Source organism: Gobio gobio, assembly GCF_949357685.1.
Source record: "Gobio gobio genome assembly, chromosome: 12".
In the NCBI taxonomy this organism is placed as follows: Eukaryota; Metazoa; Chordata; class Actinopteri; order Cypriniformes; family Gobionidae; genus Gobio; species Gobio gobio.
The window spans coordinates 38,715,670-38,742,168 of record NC_137105.1 but is presented as its reverse complement, the minus strand read 5'-3'; the positions used below and the strand labels follow the sequence as shown (position 1 = coordinate 38,742,168).

General features: G+C 36.9%; 1 protein-coding gene across 1 annotated transcript in view; it reads right to left on the bottom strand.

Annotated features, from left to right (window-relative positions):
* Positions 1–12,114: 12,114 nt before the first annotated feature.
* The window catches only part of dab1a (DAB adaptor protein 1a), a gene marked incomplete at both ends in the record, with an annotated part of 133,572 nt that continues 119,187 nt past the window's right edge, over positions 12,115–26,499 (bottom strand). Inside the window, 3 exons of the mRNA XM_079831206.1 lie at positions 12,115–12,204; positions 14,005–14,129; positions 20,173–20,772. Coding sequence (XP_079687332.1) covers positions 12,115–12,204; positions 14,005–14,129; positions 20,173–20,772 — 815 coding nt within the window. The remainder of the gene's footprint in view (positions 12,205–14,004; positions 14,130–20,172; positions 20,773–26,499) is intronic.

The following is a 26,499-nucleotide window of genomic DNA, read 5'->3' as shown; positions in this document are numbered from 1 at the left end:
TATTAAACCCTACGGATTAATAATGGGATGTCATTGGGATAATAATAGGAAGTTAATTTGCACATCCCAAAACCTTTGGCAATATAGTGTGTGTATATATATATATATATATATATATATATATATATATATATTTGTTTAAAAACATATTTATTGTTAAAATTTAATATTTTTTTTGTTGCTTTTTGAGGTCTTTTAAAATGGTACATTTTTATTGTTCACAGATATTAATATTAATATGTATGCGCGTGTGTGCATATGTGTAAATATAATTCCGTTCTTAATAAATATTATAACGTAATATATGTGAAGTTAACCCAGATCTCAATTGAAAATTTCAGTCAGTGTAAAAAAAAATGGTCTGTGTCACATGTGAGGGAGAAAAATCTGATATCTGGTCAGATTTGAGCAACATGTCTGTGTGATAAATCAAACAAGCCTTTCCCCCAAATCAACACCAGATGGCAAGAGAGGTCTATCTGAAAACCACTACATTCACAAACGTACTCCATGACACCAAAAGCTACACCACAGCAGCTGCTCAGTAGATAAAACACTGCAGAAAAGACTGGAAACAGTGACAAAATGTGACCAAAATTCACCAGCCTCGTCCTCTCCAATGAAGATGCTCTCAGAACCACCTCAAACATGTTTTTAATCTTTATATTCAATAATTACAGACTAGCTTTATCAGAACTACCCACCTAATGAGCATAAAACCCTGTGAATTCTCTCGTCGTAAAAAAGAGCATCAAGAAGCAAAGGAAGGCTTAGATAAGGTACAACAGAGCCAGACGGCGCCTTAAGAAACCTACAGTCTGAAATCAGAACCTCTGAATCAGAATGCACACAGCAATTATCACTCACTTACAGACCTTTCCGCCCACCGTGGGCGCTCGAACGGACACACGGGCCGAGAGATGACAGGATAAGTGTTTTAGAGAGCAGGAATGAGAATGAGAGAAAGAGTCAGAAGATAGAATGAATGGAACAGAAAAAAGAGCTGAAAAAGAGGAAAGCCAAGTGAAAGGGAGTGTAGGAGGAGGTAAAAAGAGGGGAAGGAAGAAATGGATGACTAAGTAGGTAGAGGTAGAGCAAGGGAAATAGATCAGTCAACCCTGCTGAGTGAAAGTGGCAGAGAAAAAGAAAGAAATGGAAGAAAGACTGTGTTGACATGCCCACTTTTAAGCAAAGTCCCTTTTGGTAATGTCTTTTTTTGTACAGCACCACTTTTGAAGAAAACAAAAAACATATTATGTAGTGTGAAGTCAGATATAGTCTGAGAAAATATAAGGGATCACTAACATTTTTACTGAAATGTGTCCTATGGTGTGACAACAACATAATAATATAGGGGTGTCGCACCAAAGGACAACAAAACACTTATATTGTGGTTCCAAAAAAGTTAAATATTTGAACAATTCTGAGACAAAACCTTACCATGCGCACGTCATGGGCTTCACAGTAACATGACTTTGAAAGGGGTCCTTCAACTAATTAAACTTGTCAAGTGGAATTGCCCGATTTAAAATCAGGATATGGTGTCACACCGGAGGACATGGTTTTCAGTGACAAAGTGTATCAAGTTCCTACGCTTTTAGAAATATATGAAAAATGATTGCCATTTACTAAAATAGACACTTGTAAAATTATGCCTGAGGTATTTATTAAAATTGTTATGCTTTTCTTTTTAATTTATAAAAGTTGTAATTTATTGAACCATTGAGACAGTCACACCATAGGACAATTTTGAGCCCCCCATAAAAAAAAACTAATTCTAATAACAAAGCAGTTTTTATATCAACAGGTCCGTGTAAGACAAATAACCATTTAATGCATTTTAAATGATGACAATACTAATTATATTTATTTTTATCGTGTGTGACAGTGAAAATGCTATGTCACATCAACAACCCAAGTATTGATGCTATCTATGTTAAAGGTGTTGTAAGCGATTTCTTAGAAACACTGCTGATATTTTATATCAACCCAAATAAACACACCCCTGCCTTCATTGCTCCGCCCCCAAAATGCACCAACACACAATGGGCCCTATCTTGCACCCAGCGCAATTGACTTTGTACACCGACGCATGTGTCATTCCTATTTTGCACCCGCGCAAAGCGCGCTTTTCCCTCCACAGAAGCACGTTGCTAAACTAGTGAATGAACTTGCGCTACCTGGGCGGTTCAGCGCAAAAAAGGAGGCGTGTTCCGGCGCAAACAATCCCTGGTGCTATTTTGCTGTTCCATTAAACAATTGCGCCACTGACCAGAAAAAACCTAGTCTAAAGTCAGTGGCGCGTTGCGCGTTGTTCATTATGCTATTTTAAGGGCGCATGCTTGACCATAATGTATAGCGTGCACAACGCGCATACACTTTGCTCATGTAATCTACACAGATGCAACAGTTATTTTTGCAAATCATAAATTGTTACACTAAAAAATATTAACACATGAGATGACGGAAATCATTGTGGTGTGCCACGAAGATGTGAAAAAATAGGCATAAATCTAGCTTACAAATGATTCAGGCTAATTGTAGTCTAATAATTAAGGAGACCTGTTTGCCCAATAGTGGCAACTTCTGGCAAGACATATATGTATATAAGGACATCTAACAAATTGGTTTGTCCGTCAAGAACCAGGAAAAAAAATTGGTGAGGGTGGACGCAGCGATGTCCTCTGCTGGCGTCAGGTCCTGAGTAGAGGCAGATCCACCTCCCGTTACACGGCGTGCCCGATTGATGTCATTGTAGCGCTTGCGGCACTGGTGCGACGTCCTGGGGATGCCAGCTGATGAAACAATTGTGGCTATTTCCTCCCACGCCTGTTTAACCGACGCTATTTTGGGTGGGTTTCTCCCATCCCCATACAACACAACTTCTCTGTCTTTCACTGCTCTTACAAGAACATCAGTCTCCTTGGCTGTGAACCGCTCCTGGCGTGCGCCTGGTAAATACGCCATAATAATAGCAATCCATAATGGAACTTGCGCACCTGCTTTTACAGGGAATGTTGGATGACGCTCTGATTGGTTTATTCACGTTACGCCCAAACCACACCTATGAATAATGAAGCTACTTCAGACCAACCCATTTTAGATTTGCGCCGGGCGCAAGAGCCATTTATCCCGCCGGGAAAATAGCAACAGCGCCGAGACCCGCCCACAAAGTTACTTGCGCTTCGCGCTTTGACACTTGCGTTTCAGATCGTTAAAATAGGGCCCAGGGTCTCTTTATCATAGCTGAAGTGAAGCAAAATAATGAAGATGATGAACGAATGACAAGTAAGAACAACAAATGAAAACAATAGTCTATGCAAGCAAGAGTTGGTTGTTATAGTCACCAACAGCACACCAGCTCCAGACAAACAATGACACTCAAAACTGCCCTGTTACTATAACGTTACAACAACAACATATCTTGATTCTGTGAAACATAGCAAAACCAATGTTACGTATGGAGCAGAAACAACACAACCTCTGCGTCCATTCTCAGGCCTTCCCGCTTAGGTCTCTCCAGCGCTGGAAAGCTTTTCTAATATTAACATGGGTCCTAAAACTCTAGCCTGATCATAGCCCAGTGCCATTCCTTTTCTCTTTTGTAATGTCTCTCAGCCATCTCTGTGTTTCTTCAAATCTCCCTCTTGATCATTTTCTCTCCTCCTCCATCATAAGTGGACACACCCCCTACTGCTGAATGGCTACAAGTGTGTTGTGCTGCTCAGTCCGATCCACTTTCAACAGCGTTTCTCAGAAATGGCTTACTGCACAAATAATGGGGAAAGACTGAAATTGACAAAATTGTTGGTCAAGGTTAGGTTCCAATAACATGTTTCAAACCAAGCATAAAATTAGTAGCCTAAATTGTGCTTCTCAAGCTTAAATCAAACAAAAATAAAAATTTTCAGACTGGTATAAGCCGCAATTCCACCGCATTAACTTTCCCCAGGAACTAGGGACTTTGGGATGGTACTTGGTGTGTTTCGACCACAGGGACCAGGGTGTAAATTAAGTTCTGGGTACAAAATTCCCCCTGAGAAAGTCCCTGATTTCGAGGTAGACCTTTTTTCAAAGTTTAGGAGCTTTCTGGGGTGAGACTTGGGTGCTGAACATGATAATTGGTTGAGTTCACGCAGCATTTTGATTGGTTGACTCAACGCAGCATTCCACTTCAACCACCATTTTTTAAAGTCTGTTGCGGTGCGTGCCGTGCAGTAAGAGTTGTTTGCTATTCAAATCAACAATGGAGTTTAAAAAATACGACCGATGGACCAGGCTTTATTAATCCAGCAGGAACTGGAAAGTCGCACGCGGTCACTGGACTTATTTGCCTAATCTTCACTGTACTTTAGACCGTGATGGAAACGCAGACAGCAACCGGTCTGGGGATAAAAAGTTCCTGGGACAAATTGTTTCGAGTAATTTCGGTGGAAACGCAGCTATACATACTTGTTCTAGAGAGTAAACAAAAAACCAGATTGTCTTTTTAAGATGGACAGTTGTGCTGCTTAATATTTTTGAGGAAAACGTGATGTTTTTTTCAGGAATCTTTGATGATTTTTTTTATCCTTTTAATGTGCCATTGCTCCTTGTTAAATACAAGTATTTTATTTACTTACAGAATCTTACAGATACATATTCTGTTCAACTTATTTCCAGTTGTGTATTTCAGCTTGGACCCTTTAAAAAAAGAAATTTGATAGACAAGTAATTGCAGTTGTCAAATCTCCCCACCTACAGTTCCAACTGCACTTTTTCTCTGACACAATGTCATTAATAATCACTGTAGTTGGTTGCTCCTTTAAAATCTGTGCTTTCCCCCCCCGCTGTCCTTTAGATGTGTGCTTGAAAGCAATTTATTCATTGACATTTGACTTATTTATGTAAAAGAGTATAATTATTGAAAAGACATTTTGTTGTAGCAAAATGCAATATAACCTACTGTTTTATTTTAAACCATTTTTAAAGATTGTTTGCTTTTTTTAGGGAGATCTGGCAACACTGCTATTGGCTCATATGCCAACAGAAGCCCATTGTCAGAGAGAGCACTTCCCATTCTTGATCATCGCTGTGCAGACAGTACAGAGCAACATCATCCTCAGTAGGTTTTATAATCCTACATTGGCAATGACTGCCAACCACAGTACCCATGCAGCCATACTGCTTCAAGCATAGTAAACAGAGTATTACAATGGACAGCTCAGCTCATCATGTGCTCTGTAACTATCATCAGAGACAATATAATACCAGGATCATACGACAAATCATCACCAAAGGGAGTAATTCTCTATATCAGTAAGCACTGTTTCTGAACTCCCTAAAAAAACGTTCTGGGAACGAACACATCACGTTCCTCGTTTTAATAATTCCCGCCCAAGGCATGCACAAAATAAAGGGGCAAGGCCTAGTTGAGTTGTTTTAGTATTGTGTGGAAACTTGTGGTTATGGTAAGGGGGTGTGACATTTCCGAAACTCGCTCAAATCGGTTGACCAATCACAGCACACGGGTCCAGCGACCAATCAGAGCACATTGAGCTTTTTGGAAGGAGGGGCGTCAACTGTGTATGGCAGGGTGTGATTGCGGCCATACCTTGGCTGCCTGGTCAGATATATTTTTAATGCAGGATTAACAGATTTATATTACTACATGTAACATATAATTTGTAATTATTTAATAAAAGGGAAACGGCAGTAAATTAAAGCAATCTGGTTGTTGTATTTGTGACGAGAGTTCAAAATCGGTGCAAATCTGTTCACAACGTGATTTTTTTACCGGTTATTTTTTACCGGAAAGTTACCGGTATGGAGAATCCACTCAGTATTGCTCAAAACACTGATTGAGTTTGTTTAGTGAAATATTAGTACTACAGTAATATTGGTCATTATAAACAACAAAGCGGAGACACAATGTAAATAAAAGATTAATTGTTTTGAAACGGGAGTTTCCAAACTCGATGAGTTTGCGCTGAACTGACCAACAGCTTCAGTAATTATACAGGAAGCACTATTTACTCACTGTCTGTGAAATTTCATCCGCAATTTAAAGAAAAGGTCTTGTTTTTAATGGGACTTTGTGGCTTTTCCTAAATACTTATGTAGCCTACTAAAGTGACAAAAATATGTGACCCGTGCTGGCAAAATGAGTCGCAATGAGCACATTTTCAAAAATGAATTATTGTTATTTTCACATTCTCTATTAAAAAACCTTCAGAATGTTGCATGATTTGTTTGAATCAGACAAAAAATTAATGAGCTACACCTGAAGTAGAAATAGAGTCAGCAAAGTAAATTTTGAGAAAGATCGAGTTTAAGTTTTCTGAAGGTTGCAAAACAAAATCACATAGCCACCATACCTTAAAATCCTTGGTAACACACACCAAGTGAACACCAAATATCTATAGGAAAAATGGTAACACTTAGTTAACATTAGTTGTATGTAGATGTATTAACTAACATGAACTAACCATGAGCAGTACATGTGCTACTGTATTTGTTAATCTTTGTTAACGTTATATAACTATAACGCATAAAGTATAAGTAAATGTGGAAATTAACATTAACAAAGATTAATACATGCTTTATAAGTGCAGCTCATTATTAGTTCATGTTAACTAATGTAGTAAATATTAAGACCCATTGTACCGCCCGGATCTAAAGTAAAGTTACACATCAGATGTTTTTCCACAACAGTTAACCAAACGTTCATTAGCAGAGGATGTTTGCATGAATACTCGCCAAGATAGATATTTTGAAATACTGTAAGTGTATATTGGGATTGCGCGCTGTCTGATGCATCTTTTTGCGCACGCATCGGATCTGTCAGTCAGCAAAAGTACGATCGTTTTCATGGACAAAGGAAAGGTACTCCTCTCTGAAAACGTCCAAATAAAGATACGTTTAGATGTTTAATTGCTATTTGGAGCATTGGGATCGCTAGACGAGGGCCTAATGAATACATTTTAGTGAAAACCTCAAAATTGACCAAATTTGACATTTGTCACGTGTTTTGACTGTAGCTCGACATTATCCCTTGCGCATTCCGACTCCTTTTGCAAGTGCGGGTCACATATAGAGAAGAGAGGTGCTGCAGCAGTGTAAAAAAGTGTGAAAAATGTTGTTGACTTTGTAAAAGGGCATAATATGGCCTCTTTAAGACCTATGACAGGAACCTTTGATAAAAACCTCTCAAGAATTCTGTAAGAATTCACATCCAAATGTAGTTACGATTTTACCCACCAAACCAGGGACCTGTTTTCCTTTCTTCTATAGTAATGGACAACCACATCTGTTCTACAGTCTGTGTTCATAGGGGGTGTATGTAGGTGTGTTAATATTTCAGTGGGGATCAGTGCTTCATTCATCATTAGGCAGGTAGAGATGAGGCTGCTACATCAGTCTTCCTACAGTCAGAGAAACAAGCCTCTGGCTCCCAGAGCCCTTCATTAATGATTCATCCTGATGAGCTCATGTCTCCTCCAGACAGGTACCACAGAGCGATCACTCACTTTTCCTCAACCACACTGAGGCCATTTTGATTTTGGAAGTCCAAATTGTAAAAAGATATCAAGGTGCTACTTTTTTTCATGTGACCCCGAGAAGTATTTGGTCTTTTATTTGCATGTCTTTTGTTTGAAATGTGTAATATGTTGCAATTCTAAAGTTACCGGCCAATTGGCTTAAAGGGGTACTTCACCGCTGGAAAGATGAATGTGTATTTAAATTGGGTCATTTATGTAGTAGTTGGTGCCTTCTAGACTGAGAAAAGCCAGAAAATGTATTTTTGGCTCATATGGATGAAAGACAACAACTCCCAGAATGCACTTGCTTCGCTGCCCTACGAGGCCTCTCCCAAGCCACGCCTACCGGTTAGAGCTCTTGCCCACCGCGGCACACCCCACCGTTGTTTAGATTTTTTTAGTAACAAAATAATTTAGTTCAGTTAGAGAACAGACACAAACTGAACGTGTCTGCTCAATACAGCATGAGCCAAATGAGAGTGGCAGCACAAACGCAGCAGGAGTCAAATTCATCAGAGAGTGAGGAGCTGACAGACCAGGGGCCGGATTCACGAAAATATTCTTAAGAAAGAAGTTAAGAAAATTCTTAAGATAAATTCTAAGGAGTTCCTAAGAATGTTCCTAAGTGCAATTCTTGAAAAATTCTTAAGAAGTTCTCAAATATTTTCTTAAGAACATCTTCATTTTTTACTTAAGAAGAAAATAGAAGGTGTTGTATAGTGTTATTTTATTGAAAGGTATTACTGAAGACTGAAAAACACCTCAAAGCCTGTCTTTTTACGCTTCAGATTACCGTAGTGTGCAGACTATTTTCGTTGTGACTGGCTTGACGGGAGTTAATCACTCAATGTTGTGTTTTTAATGTGCCGTGTCTGTAAAATCGTTATTTTATAAGAGCCTAGCCATTATCAAGAACGCTGCTCGGGTACCAAAGATCGGCCGTTAAGAAGAATCATATCTTAGAGACATCAGAGCCCGCGGCAAACGCCAGAAGGACTAGCCGAGGAAAGGCTGCTCTCGGCGGGGTTAACGAGCGCTGAACACCCGGTGATCGCCTGGATCTCACAACTCCGAAAACGGCAGATACAATTGTAAAATAGGCGCTCTCTTTATAAATAAACCACAGATTTAATCTTTAAACAAGTACATTCTCGCCCTAAAAAAGTCTTAAAACTAAAATGTTTGACACAATAACAGTAGTATTGGTATTTAAGATAGGTTGGAGGTTATCCTAACTTTACGTTATTTACGATGATTTTAAAGAACATTCTTTTCGTGAATATGATTACTTCTTAAATTTTATCTTAAGAACAATCATAAGAACATTCTTAAGAAAAGTTTTTGGGAATACAAAATATTCTTATATTTTTTCTTAAGTTAGAAAATAAGAAGAAATTGGCAGCTAAGAATAATTTCATTCTTAAGAATGTTTTGTGAATCCGGCCCCAGATGATCGCAGAAGATTTGATTTCAAAGCGAAATGCGCCTATTTAAGTGAGTTTGCACGACCATTCGAAAATACTACCGGGTTTCTATTGATACAAAGCTTAATGCTAAATCGCTGAAGAAACCCTTTACTGCTAATTTAGGATCACATAACCTATATACAGAAAAACAGAAATAGAATGGCATGTTGCTTGTTTGTTCATTTAAAAAGTCACTAAATGAAAGAGCAGAGGTTGTTTGTAGTTATTCCTCCTCTATGTTTAAAGCACCAGCATTATTTTATGCTTTTAGTTGCAATGACAGAAATCAAAGATTAAAAAAAGGATCTATATGTAGAAGTTTGCGTGTCAGACCTCGTTTTACTACGGTTCAGATCAGTTCAGTATGTTGCTTTGCTGTGATGAGTGACAACATAAAAACATTCGTGACCTCATTTTGTATATCAGGAAATGACATGACACAGATACTTAGATGTGGATCACTCATGATGTTCATGGATATGCCATGCAACACCTCTGCTTAAAAAATCAAGTTCAAAAGCATTGGTACTCACACACATCAGGACGCTTTATGGGATTAAAGGGACACACACACAACTCACTCATACTCTGTCATAAACAAAACAAAATTACACCATAAAAGCATATAAACCATTTTCCCATGAGATGCATACCAGCGTAAGAGTGATTGCAGCAGCAGGCAGGGACGGCGAGATGAGAAACGGAGAGAGAGAGCGAAAGAAAGAAAGAGAGAAACTGAAGGCAGAGAATAAGGCCACAATTCACACAGTAAGAGAATACGTTTGTCAGTCCTGTTTGGAGTGCTAAATACAATTACAGTATGCTGATACGAAGAAAATTTGACACAAAAGGAAATTACTAAATGTATTTGTAGGCTTTCAAGGTTCATTCTGCTTTCTAAAGTCAGAAATCCAAAGATAAATCACAATTATTTTATTCTATTGACAGTCATTATGGAAGCTTGTTTCCGCCACAGAATAAAAAAAAAAATCTCACAATTCTGACTTTATTTATCACAATTCCAAGTTTATAACTCACAATTCTGAGAAAAATGGCAGAATTATGAGATAAAAAGTCAGAATTACCTTGGCTAAAACAAGATGCCCTACAGTCAGTTTTCAACTTTAAAGGGGCTATATGCAACTTTTTCCCCAAAATAAACGTAACAATAGCCTTTTTATTTTACCATTTATGACTCAAACATCTCCTGATGAGCATACTGACACCTTGTCCACTCACAGTGGGTGCACCTATAAACCTGTATCCTATTTTTCCTATTTTATGGCGGGTAGGTTTTTCCCGCGCTGTCTGCGGATGTGACGTCACCACCGCTGCGAGAGCGAGCAGAAAATAAGAGCAGTTCTATTTTTTGGCCACAGGTGTCAGTCGTGAGTTTAAATTTCAGAAAAACGCATATTGCCCCTTTAAGAAAAAAGGAATAAAATATCTATTTAGCATATACAGCAGTTTTATGAATTATTATACACAAGTTTAGGGTTGTTGTTTTTTTATGTTTTTGAAAGAAGTCTCCTATACTAACCAAAGCTGCATTTATGTGTTCTATTTTTATATATTTAAAATGTATTCATGCTGTGTTTTTCTGGATTCTTTGATGATTAACATTTTTTGTAACAATGTAAAAGTCTTTATGATCACTTTTGATCAATTAAATACATCCTGCTGAATAAAAGTATTATAAATAAATAAATAAAAATGACAGAATTTGTAATGGTTGGTTGTGTGTGTGTGTGTGTGTGTGTGTTTGTTTTTGTGATTTATGAGGACACAAATTTGTATAATGACACAGGTATTACACTGGTATTACGATGTAAACTTGAAATGTGAGGACATTTCATATTTCCTCATATTTAAAATAGCTTTAAAAACATACTAAAAAATTTAAAAATGCAGAATGTTTTCTGTGATGGGTAGGTTTAGGGGTAGGGGTAGTGTAGGGGGATGGAATGTACAGTTTGTACAGTATAAAAACCATTACGCCAATTGAATGTCCTCACTTAGATAGCAAAACAAACCTGTGTGTGTGTGTGTGTGTGTGTGTGTGTGTGTGTGTGTGTGTGTGTGTGTGTGTGTGTGTGTGTGTGTGTGTGTGTGTGTGTGTGTGTGTGTGTGTGTGTGTGTGTGTGTGTGTGTGTGTGTGTGTGTGTGTGTGTGTGTGTAATAAAATATGTTTTTGGATCCCATTGTAAAAAAAAGTGAATTTAAATGATACTCTATCAACTTAATGGATGCTTAAAACAGTTTCCAAATATTGTATTTTATTCAGTTGATTTGACTTTATAAAATACAATTATTAACTATTTTGAAATATTTATATAACTTAATATTCATCTGCCTTTATAATTTAGGGAGTCCCTCGTATATGGACCATCATATTTAAAGGGATAGTTCACCCAAAAATGAAAATTCTGTAATAATTTAGTCACGCTCAAGTTATTCCAAACCTGTATACATTTCTTTCTTCAGCTGAACACAAAGGAAGAAATTTGAAAGAATGTTAGTAAACCAAGCAGATCTCGGCAGCCATTATCTACCATAGTGGGTAAAAAAAAAATACTATGGTACTAGTCAATAGCTGCCGAGATCTGCTTGGTTACAAACATTATTCCAAATATCTTCCTTTATGTTCAGCAGAAGAAAGAAATCCATGCAGGTTTGGAACAACTTGAGGGTGAGTAAATGATGACAGAATTTTCATTATCCCTTTAAGGGTCCTTGGCATCATAAAATGGTTGAAATTTCCAAGTTCCTAATGACGAAAAAACACAAAAAGTCTTGATATTTATCATTAAACTAGGGTTACAGGCATCAAGATCTCATAGGTTACAGAGGATTGAATCCAGATACAAACAGGAGAAATCAAGAAAGTAGGCTACACTGACTGTGTGAACGCAGCCTAAGAGAGTTAGAGAGTAGAAAAAGTGTAAAGCATAAAGAGAAAAAAGAAAGAGAAAAGAAAGAGCACCACAACACACGGCCACGATGTGTGGGTCTATGTAATGGTGGTGAGGACGGGTGAAGGCGTGCTGACGTGACGTCATGGTTGGAGCAGGCCGACACGCAGAAGAGGAAAAAAAAGAGGACAGATACCTACCCTGACCTGCCGCTATCTAGCTACCGACCTGAGGACTGTCCGTCTCTGAGCTCTCAGGCTCTGCTTGAGGCTCACTCGCACCCGGAGACTGCTGGGAGTCTCCAGCCTGGAAAAAGAGAGAGGAGCATAGAAGGAGAAGAACGGAAAGGGGGAAATGAATAGATTTGGGGGGAAGAAAGAGGAAAGTGACAGGAAATAAGCTTTTATAAAGCAGCAGGAAAAAGAAATCCATAGTAAATCCAATAGTTCATATATAGTTCACATAGAAGCATAGGCAGTGCTGTAAATGTGCAAAAAAGAGAAAGTATCCATCCATCCATCTATTCATTCATACATTTATTAGTCCACCCACACATTGATGTATTCATACGTTTCCGCACGCATGTGCCCATTACCAGAGCTGTGAAAACCCCACCGTTAAAAAGGGTCCTGTATTGTGCTCCAGCATGAAAGGTTTTGGACTAAAGCATTTTTGGATTTTTATGAATATTCCCTCTGGAGCTGCACTCGAAACACCTCATGACGGTGTGTGTGTGTGGGTGTGTAGTTAGTGAGTGTGGAGCCCAATGCCATTCCAGTAGAGAGAGACACACACAAGGACTAATTAAACTTTTTGTTCAGCTGAAATATAAAAGAAAGGAGAAAGAGCAATATTCGGGTTTCCATGGCATTTTTTGATTAGTCATATCTAATAGAGATCAAGAGAGAGTGTTTATGAAATACAGTGGACGTCCCCACTGGTGCGTTTTCACTGCATTTCAGGCGACCTTTAAAAGGATAGTTCACCCAAAATGAACTTTTTGTCATTGTTTAATCACAACATTACATACAACACCATAAAATAAGCTATATGACGTGTTTGTTATTTCAATATGTCTTTTGAAGCAATATCGTTTAGATTTAAGTGACAAACATATTGAAATTCATTGTTATTCATAATGTAAGCTACTGTGACTGAATCACTGACTTGAACTTGATAACTGGATTAGTCCAATCCGTGAATGAGTCATTTAAACCAGTTTTGTGAACTGTAAATCACTAATAACGCTCATGAACATTTTAGTTGGTTCATAACATTCCAAATACAGCAGGCATGCCATATAAACCATTTTTATGATGCTTTTGTATCCTTTTTGCAGTGGCCAGTACATTATTAAACTATCTTCCTTTTGTGTTCCATGGAAGAAAGAAAGTCGTTGAGTCATTTTTCTTTTACGTAATTATTCTAAAAATTGGTGGTCATTTGGATAATATATTTTTTGAGGTGCTACATTTTTTATGAGGTAATAATGCACACGATGAAATATAAATATTAAAATCAGTAGGGGAGAATCAGGCAGGCTCTATTTTAATACTTCAGTTTTCATCAGGATATGTAATATGTATTTATATTTTAACAATATTAATCATGTAAGTCTGCAATGTGTATGATCTCTATGTGCAATTAATTCAGGTCATAATGATAGTTCCGCAAGCTCATTTCCCACCTTAATGGGCCCAATAGTGGCTCAGGCAGGGTAGAGGATACAAAAAAAGACAACTTATCAGACAACGGCTAATTTCCATGGCGATATATCAACATATCATAATAAAGACATGTTTATGGCTGATTTTTTACCTGCTGTATCCTTTAAATGGAAGTCAGTGCTGATAGAAGAAACTACATTTGAACTTTAGGTGTGATTCTGATTGTGTTTTGTGTGATAAAATGCAAATGTTGGATCAGAGCTGATATTGGTGAATTGGAACTTTGACCACAATAATACTTAGTGATCTAAAATACAGATTTTTACATGTACACGCATCAATCTAAAATCTTGATGTTGGTTAAAAACAGTACCCAAGTATAAATAATTTTGAACCCTTAAAAACTACATTACCCACAATCCTGTTCAGCAGTACTTACAGCATCCTCCTCTCCGCTCCGACTAGGGCTGCCCTCTGCCTCACCAAAAGAGTCATCGGTGGGCGGGTCACTGGCGTGGGATGAGGACTTTGATGGAGAACTCTGCCGGGGGGCCGGGGTGGGTGCTGTAGAGAGGGAGGATGAAGGAAAAGGCCAGAGTTATGGTTAGTAACAGGCCAGACAGAGTAAATCCCACACTTGTTTATTGCATGAGCTGATTGAAAGCGTCTGATGTGTTGTTGGGCGCCGCTAAGAAAGTACAAATATGTTTTTCACCCGCTGGGAGAATAACTAAATATCTGTTGCAGTCTGACAGGAAGAGCACTGAAATTTTCACACTTACATTAAAGAGGAGGCTCATTTGTGATCAATTATACATGAAAACAATGTTCCTTTTTGGGCTCATGCAACCTTAAACTGCTTTAGCAAACCGTTTGCTCTCACAGCTCAGTGTAGCAAATGCTTGACTGTTACATTCAGCCAAGCAAAACTTATGATTTGGCAAATCTTGCGTGAACACGGTGTGATTCGCTCTGAAACCCGCCGCAACTTAATTAGATCACAGCCTTTTCCGCGTGATAAGCGCACTAATATCACAATTTTTTTTTTCAAAGCAATGGCTCAAAACACAACGTTGGTGATCTTTTAGGTTCATCATAAAACTATGGTGGGTGATCATTGTAATTAAATCGGAAACAGACAATTGATGTAGAGTGCAATAAAGCAGGATAATTAATCAATTTAAAAAGGCTATAATGCACCTGTATGTGCTTTAAGTCTTCGACGCAGACGTTTTAATATTTTGTTTGCACAAATTACCAATGCACTCTTGTTTGTCCTGACCTTCATCAGACGATCTCTTCTCAATTAACTGTAAAGCTGCAAGATGCGTTATAAAACAAAAGATGGCGGTATATGGGATGATTTTAGACTAAAAAAGGATTAATAAATGCACACACAATTATCCATGAACTTGATAAAAGTTGCAGACATGTTTTGCTATCCACAAACAAATGCCTTTTAATGTGCAGTGATTTGTACAAATAGAGACATAGTTGTGAATACAAAACTTACGTTAACGTAAGAATTTGTGCGTGCAACGAGTAAGATGTGCATTTGTGGATCTAGTGGCGCGCATGCATTCATTGACTCATTTGTGAGTCGATCCTATTCGATTCATTTGGATTTTGAGACTTTCATTTCGCAGGTTTGGCCTTGCACGATCCACACACACAGCTGTCTAAGAAAACTTGCTGCCACTAGATGGCAGTATTCTGCCAAAAATGACACCGGCACTGTGAGCGTTATTCTGCCTATAAGACGCTTTGTGTCCTCGTTATAAAGACTAGGAAAAGGCTTAACAGTAGGCTAGCATTAAAAAGGTATTAATAACGCATAGGCTACTTTGTATAGGCAAGCAGATTAAATCAGGTTATGAACACAACATTGTTCATCACAAAATTTTTCTCCTTTCTCTATTTGAACAAATCGCTGCACATTCATGTAATTCTGTATTTTGCACACACAAGTTAAAAGGCATTTGTTTGTGGAGAGTAAAACATGTCTGCAACATTTATCAAGTTCATGGATAATTGTGTGTGCATTTATAAATCATTTTTAGTCTAAAATCATCACATAGCGGTAATGCACACTTTTTTATTTTGTGATCTAATAAGAAGACGCTGCACTGCTTCAATGCACTGCAGGCTCGTTACTTACTGGAAAAAAAGTAGTTAGCTACTGGAAAACAAAGTCCCTTTAAGACAGAGTCATTTCACTCGGCAGCCATCTTTGAAACGCCTGTTGGGCATGCAAGCGCAGCTCCTATCTCTTTGAATGGGGGAAACATCAAATTCTCTATAACTGTTTGCCAAGATTACGATTACATTTCATATTTAAAATCACCAATGAAATCTGACAACAACTGTCTCATACATTTTGTTTCTGAAACGCTCTAATCATGACAAAAAAAAAAGCATTTTTCAGCCCGGACAAAGCCAATGCGCATAGTCTTAAGCGTGTGTCTCAGAACATTGACTGCTTCTATAGCTTCTAACTGAGCTTCTAATGATTTTACTAATCAGTGATTGGCTCTTTCATTTAGAAGGCGGGGCTTATTCGCCATATTGGGCCATTCATAAGTACTCTGCCTTTCTGTATATAAAGTCTTTGTGGAAAAGCTACACTTTTTTAAAAGCAACTGAGCAACAGTCAAGCAACTGAAAATGTTGTTAACTTGTAGTTAGCTACTTCCTAATGCTGAGAAGGAATGATGTATTGAATCATCAACAAAAAAAGTGTACCTTTAAAGGGATAGTTCACCCAAAAATGAAAATTACCCAATGATTTTCTCACCCTCAAGCCATCCTAGGTGTACATGACATTCTTTTTTCAGATGAATACAGTCGGAGTTTTATAAAAAAAAATGTCCTGGCTAATTCAAGCTTTGTAATGCCAGTGAATGGCAGCCTAAAATTTGAAGACTAAAAAAGTGCATCCATTCATAAACATAAAAGTAATCCAAACGGCTCTGGGGGGTTAATAAAGTACCCTTGAAGTGAAGTGATGTGTTTGTGAGGGAAAAATATCCATATATAAAACTTTATAAAGTAAAATATCTAGCTTCCGGCGGACCGCCTTCCGTATTCAACTTACGAAAAAAGCGTAACTGGCACGGCGATGACGTCAGACGTAGCGTAAGTGTTTTGAGCTGTGAGAGCCATTAGACTTTCATCGTAAGTTGAATACAGAAGGCGGTCTGGCGGAAGCTAGATATTTTATTTTATAAAGTTTTAAATATGGATATTTTTCTTACAAAAACGCATCACTACGTTTCGGAAGGTCTTATTTTATTTTTGATTTATTTAGCCAGGAAATTTTTTAATACAACGATGATTTTATTCGTCTAGGATGGCGGAAGGGTGAGCAAATCATGGGGCAATTTTCATTTTTAGGCGAACTATGCCGTTAAGCCTCTTCTCACTATTTGCGCTATTTAGTGGATATTTTGCTTCAAACTGGAGCGATTTGTACCTAGGGCAATATATTTCGGGTTTTGCACGAACTAGTCATGATAAGTGTGACTAAACGTATGCATTTAAGCCAAAAACCTGTCAGAAAGTGTCCTATGTGAATCAAAATCCCTTATTGACACCTAATAAATGAGTCTCTCACGGAGGGCCTGCTTGTGTGCAAACGTGCAGCGGTGCGGCGTTCCATCGCAGCAATAATTAGCACTACAGGAGCGAGAGGATCCAAACAGGCCCAACACACAGCGCAGGGCTCCCTAGAGATCAGTGATAATTACACTGCTCGCCAGAAGCACAGCTGGGCCTGTGACTGACTCTCTCTTTCCCCTGCCGTCGTTCCCCACCGCAGTACTAATTGTCATTTTCACGCTGACTAAAGACAATGCCTTCTGGGCAACAGCATCAAAGCCCACCTTTCAACCTCTGAGTGAAAAAGGATGTGTTGATGAAAGACGGGATGAGGTGCGAGTTTGAAGTTCTGTAGTAGGAAACGGATAAAGCCTGTCTAGCCGTGTCAGCACTCTTAAGGGCTTGCGATGAGAGAGGCGAGAGAGAGAAAGGCATGTGTGTGAGATACCAAGTTCTTCTATGTGGGATTTGTTTTCTTTGTTGATGTATTTAGGGTCTATGGAGCTACATAATAATGTGATTCTGTTGGTCCTGAAACAACATTCCTGATATAAAACCATATCCCTAAGCCTAACTTAAACGCTACCGACCTCTTAAATCAGAAAAAAAATTATAGTTCAAAACATTCTAGAACATCTATTCGGGAAAAGATTGAATATGTGTGCATATGTGACATAATTGGAATTTTATGCAGTGAAGCAAAAAGGAAAATTGCAGTTTTCTAAAGATAATTATTATGTTTTCAAACCACATTGTCAAGATATAATCATTTAAATGTTGGTTGCTAACCACTTTTAGAGATTATCTGATATCATTTATTCAAACATGTATTAAATAATTAAGACATCAGTGAAAGGTTAATTGATGTCATGTGGCCGTGGCGGCATTCCGGCATTCCGGTGCTCAAACATTAGAGCAAGATGCGAACAATGCCAAAGTCATGGTTCAAGTAATGGACTAACAAAATGTAATTGAATGCAGTGTAACACATTTTTGATAAAAAGTATCTGTGGCACAAATTAAAAAAATGAAAGAAGTGATAATGAAGAAGTCTTATTATGAAGACTTAATAAAATTAATGAATTTACTGAAAAGAAAATCTTATGCAATTTGGCATAATCTCTTATTATTATTTATTGCAGAAAATACTGGTTCAATGCTTATTGACATTTGTAAAAAAACAAACAAACAAAAAACAAAAAAAAACCACTTTGTCTGCCAAACCAAATACATGTGATGCAACTAGCATAAAATATGCACAAACAATAATATCATGACTGTGGCAAAGTAAACAAGTCTATTAAAATATCAAATAACTTGACCCTTTAATACCAGGCAAGGTTAGTTCAAGTTGTAAAATGTCATGTCGTGCAACTCTCCAAAAACATTATGATATTTTGGAAAAGTATATATTTTCAAATCAAGTCACAGCCTACATTTTTGCTAAAATTGTTGCTACAGTTTTTGCTGTTGTTTGAAAAGCCATTTCACTTATAAATCTCAAAACACTGTAAAAAAAAGTATTTAAAAAATATACACAAAATATACACAATGTACTGTATAAATATAAAGGAATTAAAAATTACTGGATAATGCCCTGGCAGAATATTACTAGTGAATTTTCAGTTTAAATTTTTTACAGTATAGGGGAGAAAAGACTTCCGTTGTATTCCAACTTTAAACCTCTTAAAAATTAAAAATAAATGAATAAATAAATAACTGCTAATCAGTAAATATTTCACCTCAAAACTGGAGAAATATAATGAATTTTGGGATTTGTGTGAACTAGTCATGATCAGTGTGACTAAACGTATGCATGTAAGATTAAAACCTTAAAGATTAAAAGATTAAAACCTGTCAGAAAGTGTGGATCAAAATCCCTTAAAGCTGCAGTCTGTAAGTTTTGCCTCTTTGTCGCCATCTCTGTTTGAAACCTGCAATTGCAGTTATTTGTGGAGTTATCTGTACGTGGGTTATGCATCAGCACGGCTCCTCAGCGCTGATGAATCTAATATTTTGAGGAGTTTGTGTGGCTGTCAGTCACCGCACCGGTGTGGATACAATACTTCGGAATCAAAGATTCTACGTCTTGGAAATATGACCAAAATAAGAATTGTCACCAGAAAATGTCATCTGAATAAGTAAGTAACAGGTCTGCCACTTTTGTTCTGGCATTACAATTAATCACGCTACCGACGGGGAATCTAATGATCACTTAGCTCATATCACATCAAACCATGTGAATTATTATTATTATTATACTTAGTTCTCAAATTGTGATTGTTAACAATGTCAGCATTGCGTGACTATGTGTATTTAGTGTGTTTTAGCGTTACCTATAGATTTAAATTTCTGTGCAGTCTAATCTTTTGCTTTTGACTACGGGTGAAGCCCCAGTTGCAACTGATCATTGTCATTTGGACCTTTCTGGATTACAATCCGTCATCATAATGATAAATGTAATTATTCCAGCTGCTGTGAGAAAAGGATATAAAAGATTCGCCACCTGCAGCATCCTCAGATGTGATATAGCCTACCCGGGACTCCTTTATGTATACAGACGTGACATTATGAAGCAAAAACGAATGGCGGCATGCTCGAATTTCCCACAGAAATCCCCCAGTACCGCTCAAATTATAACATATTATTACAAGCTTATTACAAGGTAAGGATATCGTTTTGAACACTGGTTGATTATGTACTTGCTCAAAAATAGATTTTGGATCATTTTTAACCCAACAATTACAGACTGCAGTGAAAACAATGGTTACTTTGATGATGATGTGTAAACTCGCATGTATATTTGATCAAGTTTTATTTTACAGTTAAGCCACATGACATTTTTAGAGAATTGAACTAAAACTTTTCTTGAAAATGTTTTTTCAAAACCAACATGTATACAAACATTTAATGTAACTTGTACACGTGTTTTAAACTAGGTCGTTTTTTGACATAAACAGCTCCAAACTTGAGCCAAAATCACGGCATATATCTGAACCGTCCTACTCACGTGAGTTGGTGGAGGGCGTGGTGGAGGTGACGGGTGTGAGGTTCATCTGCGAGATGTCGAAGTCGTCGCAGTCGTCCGTGTCTTGCGCCATTCCCACTCTGCTGAAGTAGCTGGTGAAAGCATCTGTGGTGCAAGACAGGTTAGGCTGCTCGCTCTTCCTGGCAGGCATGGCTGGTGGCTTTGCCATCTGGAAGTCCTTAAACATCTCCTTGCTCATCTTAGCCTGTCTCTGCAGTGTGCGCTCTCCATGCTGCGGACTGGAGGCCGTGGAGCCCGAGGTCCCCGCCACGGCTCCGCCCATGGCCGCCACAGGCGTCTCGCAGGACGCGGGCACCGTCATGGGAGCCAGTGTCTGAAACATGGCAGCAGGAAGTGGCCCTACTGTCTGGGCAGGCATGAAAGCGGCAGGCGAAAAGTGAGCCCCTGCCATTGCGGCCCACTGTTGCTGGGTGGCAGGGAAAAGGTTGGCTTGACCCCAGATCAGAGGCTGAGCGCCCGGTAAAACCTGCACCGGGGACTGGACGCCAAACGCTAATGGAGCCTGAGCGGCAAACTGTTGCTGCGCCCATGCAGGCGGCACGGCTCCCATTGTCACATAACCTAAAGGACGAAGACAATGAGACTTTCAGTTCACAAAGCTCTTCAAACTATCGAAAGAGAATTTACCGCCAAAAATGCTTTGGAAAACACGCACAACTCATTACGAGGCTGTGCTGTAACCTTTCGCATTCACTAAAGGACTTTCAGGCTGCAGCCATATATCTCTTGATGACTTGGGAAAGATGACCTAGATTTTCATAATGAAAAAGGTCTTTATGGCTCAGATGAACTATTGTAATTACTGCTCACAATAGGCCCGGGTTTAATGAATAGCAACGCCCTTTAAACGAGGCCATTACAACAGTCTGACTCATATCACATTGAGGCTTATTTCATTACACATCTTGCTCTTTCTTTCCAATGAGTAAGGCTGATTCAAATAATACAACTCCAAATCGTATCTTATCTCTATGACATGCCACACGCATTGCGAGTGTCCGGAAAATTCCATAGAGGCGTGAGATCAACTGTAGCTGGGTTGCTCACAACATAGGGAGTTGTGGGAAGAAGTCACAGCTTCTCTGTTTAGGTATTGCCATGAGCAATTTAAGAATCTATTGAATTTTTTGGGAATATATTATTTTATCATCTTAAAAATGTGCTGTGACTTTCCTTCCAGAGTGACTTATTCAATTCAATTAAAGTCAAGCGCGCAAAACATTCGCAAATCATGTGGTTTTGTGCCGAGGTATGAGCCTAAGTTTATTTGTATAGCGCATATAACTTTGTTTAGGCTTGGCATTTATAATAAATGTTGATTATAAATTAAATGCCACTTTAATAATTTTTTTTATCGTTTTATTCTTTTTTTTAAAAATGTATTCCTGTTCTGTTCTGAATACACTCAGTTTAAAGGATTTGTTGTGGAGTTAGGGGAAACATGTTTGTACTTATAAATGTTTTGATTTACACTATTTTAATTATTTCTGAATGTAATAATAAAATGTGACATAAAATTATGGTTTTTTTCTTTTCTTTCAATAATGAAATTTTGACCCGGTGCAACTTATATTCAGGTGCAGCATCTATTTTATTATTAGATGTTTTATTTCTATATTTATTTATAATTTAAATAATATTATATAAATAATATTTGTTATTTATCTATAGCATTAAACAGCATTTTCTAAAATATGTTCATTTACAATAATCGTTTCATCAGAAAATACCTTAATTCTTTATAACAGTAATGTTTAACTAAATATTACATTATTTTCTAAATATTTTAATAAATAGTAATATATCTGTAAACATGTTTATTTCTGCACATGCACAAATCAAAAGATATACACTGCAGTTCAAAAGCTTTTGATCAGTAAGATGTTTAATGTTTTTAGAAGTCTGTTAAGCTCACCAAGGCTGCATTTATTTGATTAAAAATACAACAACTACAAAAAACAGTAATATTTATAACAGTAAACATATAAAAATATACAGTACATTTTATATATATATATATATATATATATATATATATATATATATATATATATATATATATATATATATATATATATATATATATATATATATATATATATTATTAAAATGTTTTCTATTTGAATATATTTAAAGTTTTGGGTAAGAATTTATTTTTTTTTTTTTTTTATGACTTAAAGAAATTAATACATTTATTCAGCAATGATGCTAGCCTGAATGCCAGCCGAATTTTGCCCTGCCCACAACATTTGAGGTCGGGAAGTTCGCTCTGGACTTGATCCATTGTGGAGCAACAATGCTCGAACCAGAGCTGTTGGGACCAATAAAATTGCTGGAAAAGTTACACTATTTTGAACAGCTTAGACACACACACACTGATAAAGTTAATAGCACTTGTAGTAGATACTCTTCAGTTCATGATGCTAACGTAATGTGACTGAGCAGTGCACCCCATGTAGGGATGGGAACATTTGACACAAGGTAACATGATGGATCTGATGATGGTTTTCAGCTGGAAGAGACAACACAACCCTGGATCCATCCTGTCAGCTGTGAAGTGTTCCCATGGAATTGCAGTAACGGTTTATGGTTGTCTCAAGGACCAGCGAGTGCAATGCTTGGAGAAGGTCTATATGTGAATTTAAGTAAATTGTGCATGTCCATCATTCAGTCAGGCAGCAATGGGCTGTCTCATCACAGCAACGCACCCCTGGTCCATGATGGCCCCTGGCAGTCATTTTTGAGCTATGGATCCACCATTGGCAAATAGGATGGAATTATGGACTATTATTCAGGTACATGGGAAGCAAAACCTGAAGCATATCTCCGGTATCCTGCAGACATGTCGAGGACTATGGGCCAGATTTACTTAAAGGGTTAGTTCACCCAAAAATGAAAATTCTATCATTAATTACTTACCCTCATGTCGTTCGACACCCGTCAGACCTCCGTTCATCTTCGGAACAGAAATTAAGATATTTTAGTTGAAATCTGATGCCTCTGAAAGTCCTCCATTGGCTCAATGGCACTCTACACTCTCAAGACCCTTAAAAGGTACTAAAGACGTCGTTACAAAGTCCATCTCACTACAGTGGTTCTAAAATAACTTTATGAATCGGCGACAATAGTTTTTGTGCGCAAAAAAACAATAAATAACGACTTACATAGTGATGACAATTTCAAAACAAAGCATCATGAAGCTTCGAAGCGTTATGAATCACTGAGTCGATTCAGCGGTTTGAATCGCCAAATTTCAGCAGTTTGGCGGTTTGACACGCGATCCGAATCATCATTCGGCTCAGTGATTCATAATGCTTCAAAGCTTCATGATGCTTTGTTTTGAAATCGTCATCACTATGTAAGTCGTTATTTAGGGTTTTTTTGCGCACAAAAACTATTGTCGCCAATTCATAAAGTTATTTTAGAACCACTGTAGTGAGATGGACTTTGTAACGACGTCTTTAGTAGCTTTTAAGGGTCTTGAGAGTGTAGAGTGCCATTGAGCCAATGGAGGACATTCAGAGGCATCAGATTTCAACTAAAATATCTTAATTTCTGTTCCGAAGATGAACGGAGGTCTGACGGGTGTCGAACGACATGAGGGTAAGTAATTAATGATAGAAATTTCATTTTTGGGTGAACTAACCCTTTAACAGGGCAAATTAGCGTGAGAGCGCAATTCCAAAAAAGTGCAGAAGGAAGTGGAAAGTTCTGCACGTGATCTACTAACAATGTGCACATTAATGAACACAGATGGACCATTTCCATAATCACCAACGCAATCTACCAAGAGCAGCCCAAAATAGCATCTGGTTTAAGACCTGCTTTTTTTGGGGGCGGTAAATAATGGCCCAAACACCAGCAAATTGACTACCGCAAATCTTAGTAAATCACCTTGCATGATTCATTTAAAAACTCTAATTTAAAAACACGACTAATCGCGATTAATCGCATCCAAAATAAAAGTTTTTATATATTATGTGTTTACATAATATGTGTACTATGTACAATTATTATCTATATATACAGTAAATACACACACATGCATGTATGTATTTAAGAATTTTTTTAATATTTATATATAAAATATTTCTATTTATATATAATATAAATTAAATAAATATATATACAGTATATACATGCAACATATTTCTTAAATATATACATGTGTGTGTGTGTGTGTATTCAAATATACATAATAATTATACACAGGACACACATATATTATGTAAATACAAACTTTTATTTTGGATGCGATTAATCACGATTAATCAATTTGACAGCACTATTTATTTTATTTTAACTGCTTTATAAAACCTCAAAGTCAAGCTATACTGTAAATGATTAATAATGTTTTAATAAAATAATTTTTCATGGCAAATTATATTTTATTTTTATTTTATTTATTTTATTATGTAAGTGCTTTATAAAAGCTCAGCGTCATGCTATATTGTAAATATAGAACATATAAAGTGACTATATAGTGTGACTATGCTCACAATACATCACAGATTTCTTAAATAAGATCATAATTAAGTAGCGTGTTCTCGTTCAGATGATTTATGTTCCATTTGACATGCCATTTAGCACACAAGTTTCATTTAAAGTGACTTACAATCCACTGCCAGCGGGACCAGACCCCCGAAAGTGCTCTGGGGAAAAACTCACTTGAAAAAAGCCAAAATGATTCCACAATGGTGAAAAATGTGCTCATGCTATCATAACTGAACTGTGAGAATCCCATCAGGACAGGTGTGGCGGAGTCAAGCCTGGTGTTTATGAATTTACAACACAGAGGGGAGTTTGACTGAGGGAAAGAATTGAAGACAGATGGGACAGATGATACACTACTTTATTACAGACATATCAATGTTGTACTGTTTACTGTTTCAGAGGAAGTCAATCTGGCTGGAACAGATGTCCCGGGGAGAGCAAAGTCACTGCACAAGGGCTATTTGTTTTTAATAACTGGTTCAAATATCATGTGAGTGTGTTCCTGTAGAATTTAAAGTGGTAGCTCTTTACAATATAGAGCTCACTATGTAACAAAACAATCTGTTTTTTTTTACGGGGAAATGCTACGGAGAAAACTTTTTAATTGGTTAAAAGTAAGTTCCCATACTATCTATGAAAAAAAAAAACTGTAATAGATATACTGAGGCATTTCATGTCATTTTAAATTAAAATTGGGGCTGTCAAAAGATTAAATCTCGATTAATCGCATCCAAAATAAAAGTTTGTGTTTACATAATATATGTGTGTGTACTCTGTTAATTATTATTTATATATAAATACACACACAAGCATGTATATATTTAAGAAAAAATATATTTTTATATATAAAACATTTATATTTATATATATTATAGATTATATAAATGTATATACAGTATATACATGCAAATATTTCTTAAATATATACATGAATGTGTGTGTATTTATATATAAATAATAATTAACAGAGTACACACACATATATTATGTAAACACAAACTTTTATTTTGGATGCGATTAATCGCGATTAATCTTTTGACAGCCCTAATTAAAATACTGTTAAATGTACAGTTTTGAAAGTGAAAACCAAACCAAGTTATCGTATAATTTACAGTGAAAATTATACATTTACTTTTAGGCTTCACATCTGATATATACACATATATAACAATTATAAGCATACAGTATATTTAATAATTATGTTTCTTCTTAGTTTTTTATTTTATTTATTTGTAATGTACATTAGGGCTTTATGTTACATCTAATGTTGTTAAAATAAATGTTTATAGCATTATTTTAGTCTCATGTGTTACCATGATGGTGTTTTGTACGTGTCTGGATGATACTGTGTTCATCTTCTATATATTAATATTTACCTCACCTTGTGGAAAAGCTACTTGTGAGGAACTTTAAATTATCAAATGACTTTCTCTTTACCACATTGGTTCTAAGGTGAAATGTCACCTTAATAAGGTCAGTATATAATAGTAGCCAATAAAAAATGTTTGTAATTTGGTTTATTAACATTATTAAAATGTTACTTAATGTAATGTAGAATGTTGGCTCTGGCAAGTTCTTGCATAGGGATAGTTGACCAAAAATTTAAGACTTGGATGTTTCATTTTAACCATTCTTTTAATAATTTACTGTGTTTAGATGTCATATTTTGTTTAATCAAAGAGAGGGTGAAAACGGTGAAGCAAAACTGTCCCTTTGTGGCACAAAAATCCTTGACTAGGTGGACATTAGGGAAAAAATAACATCATAAAAATGTATGATATGACCCCCGAACAG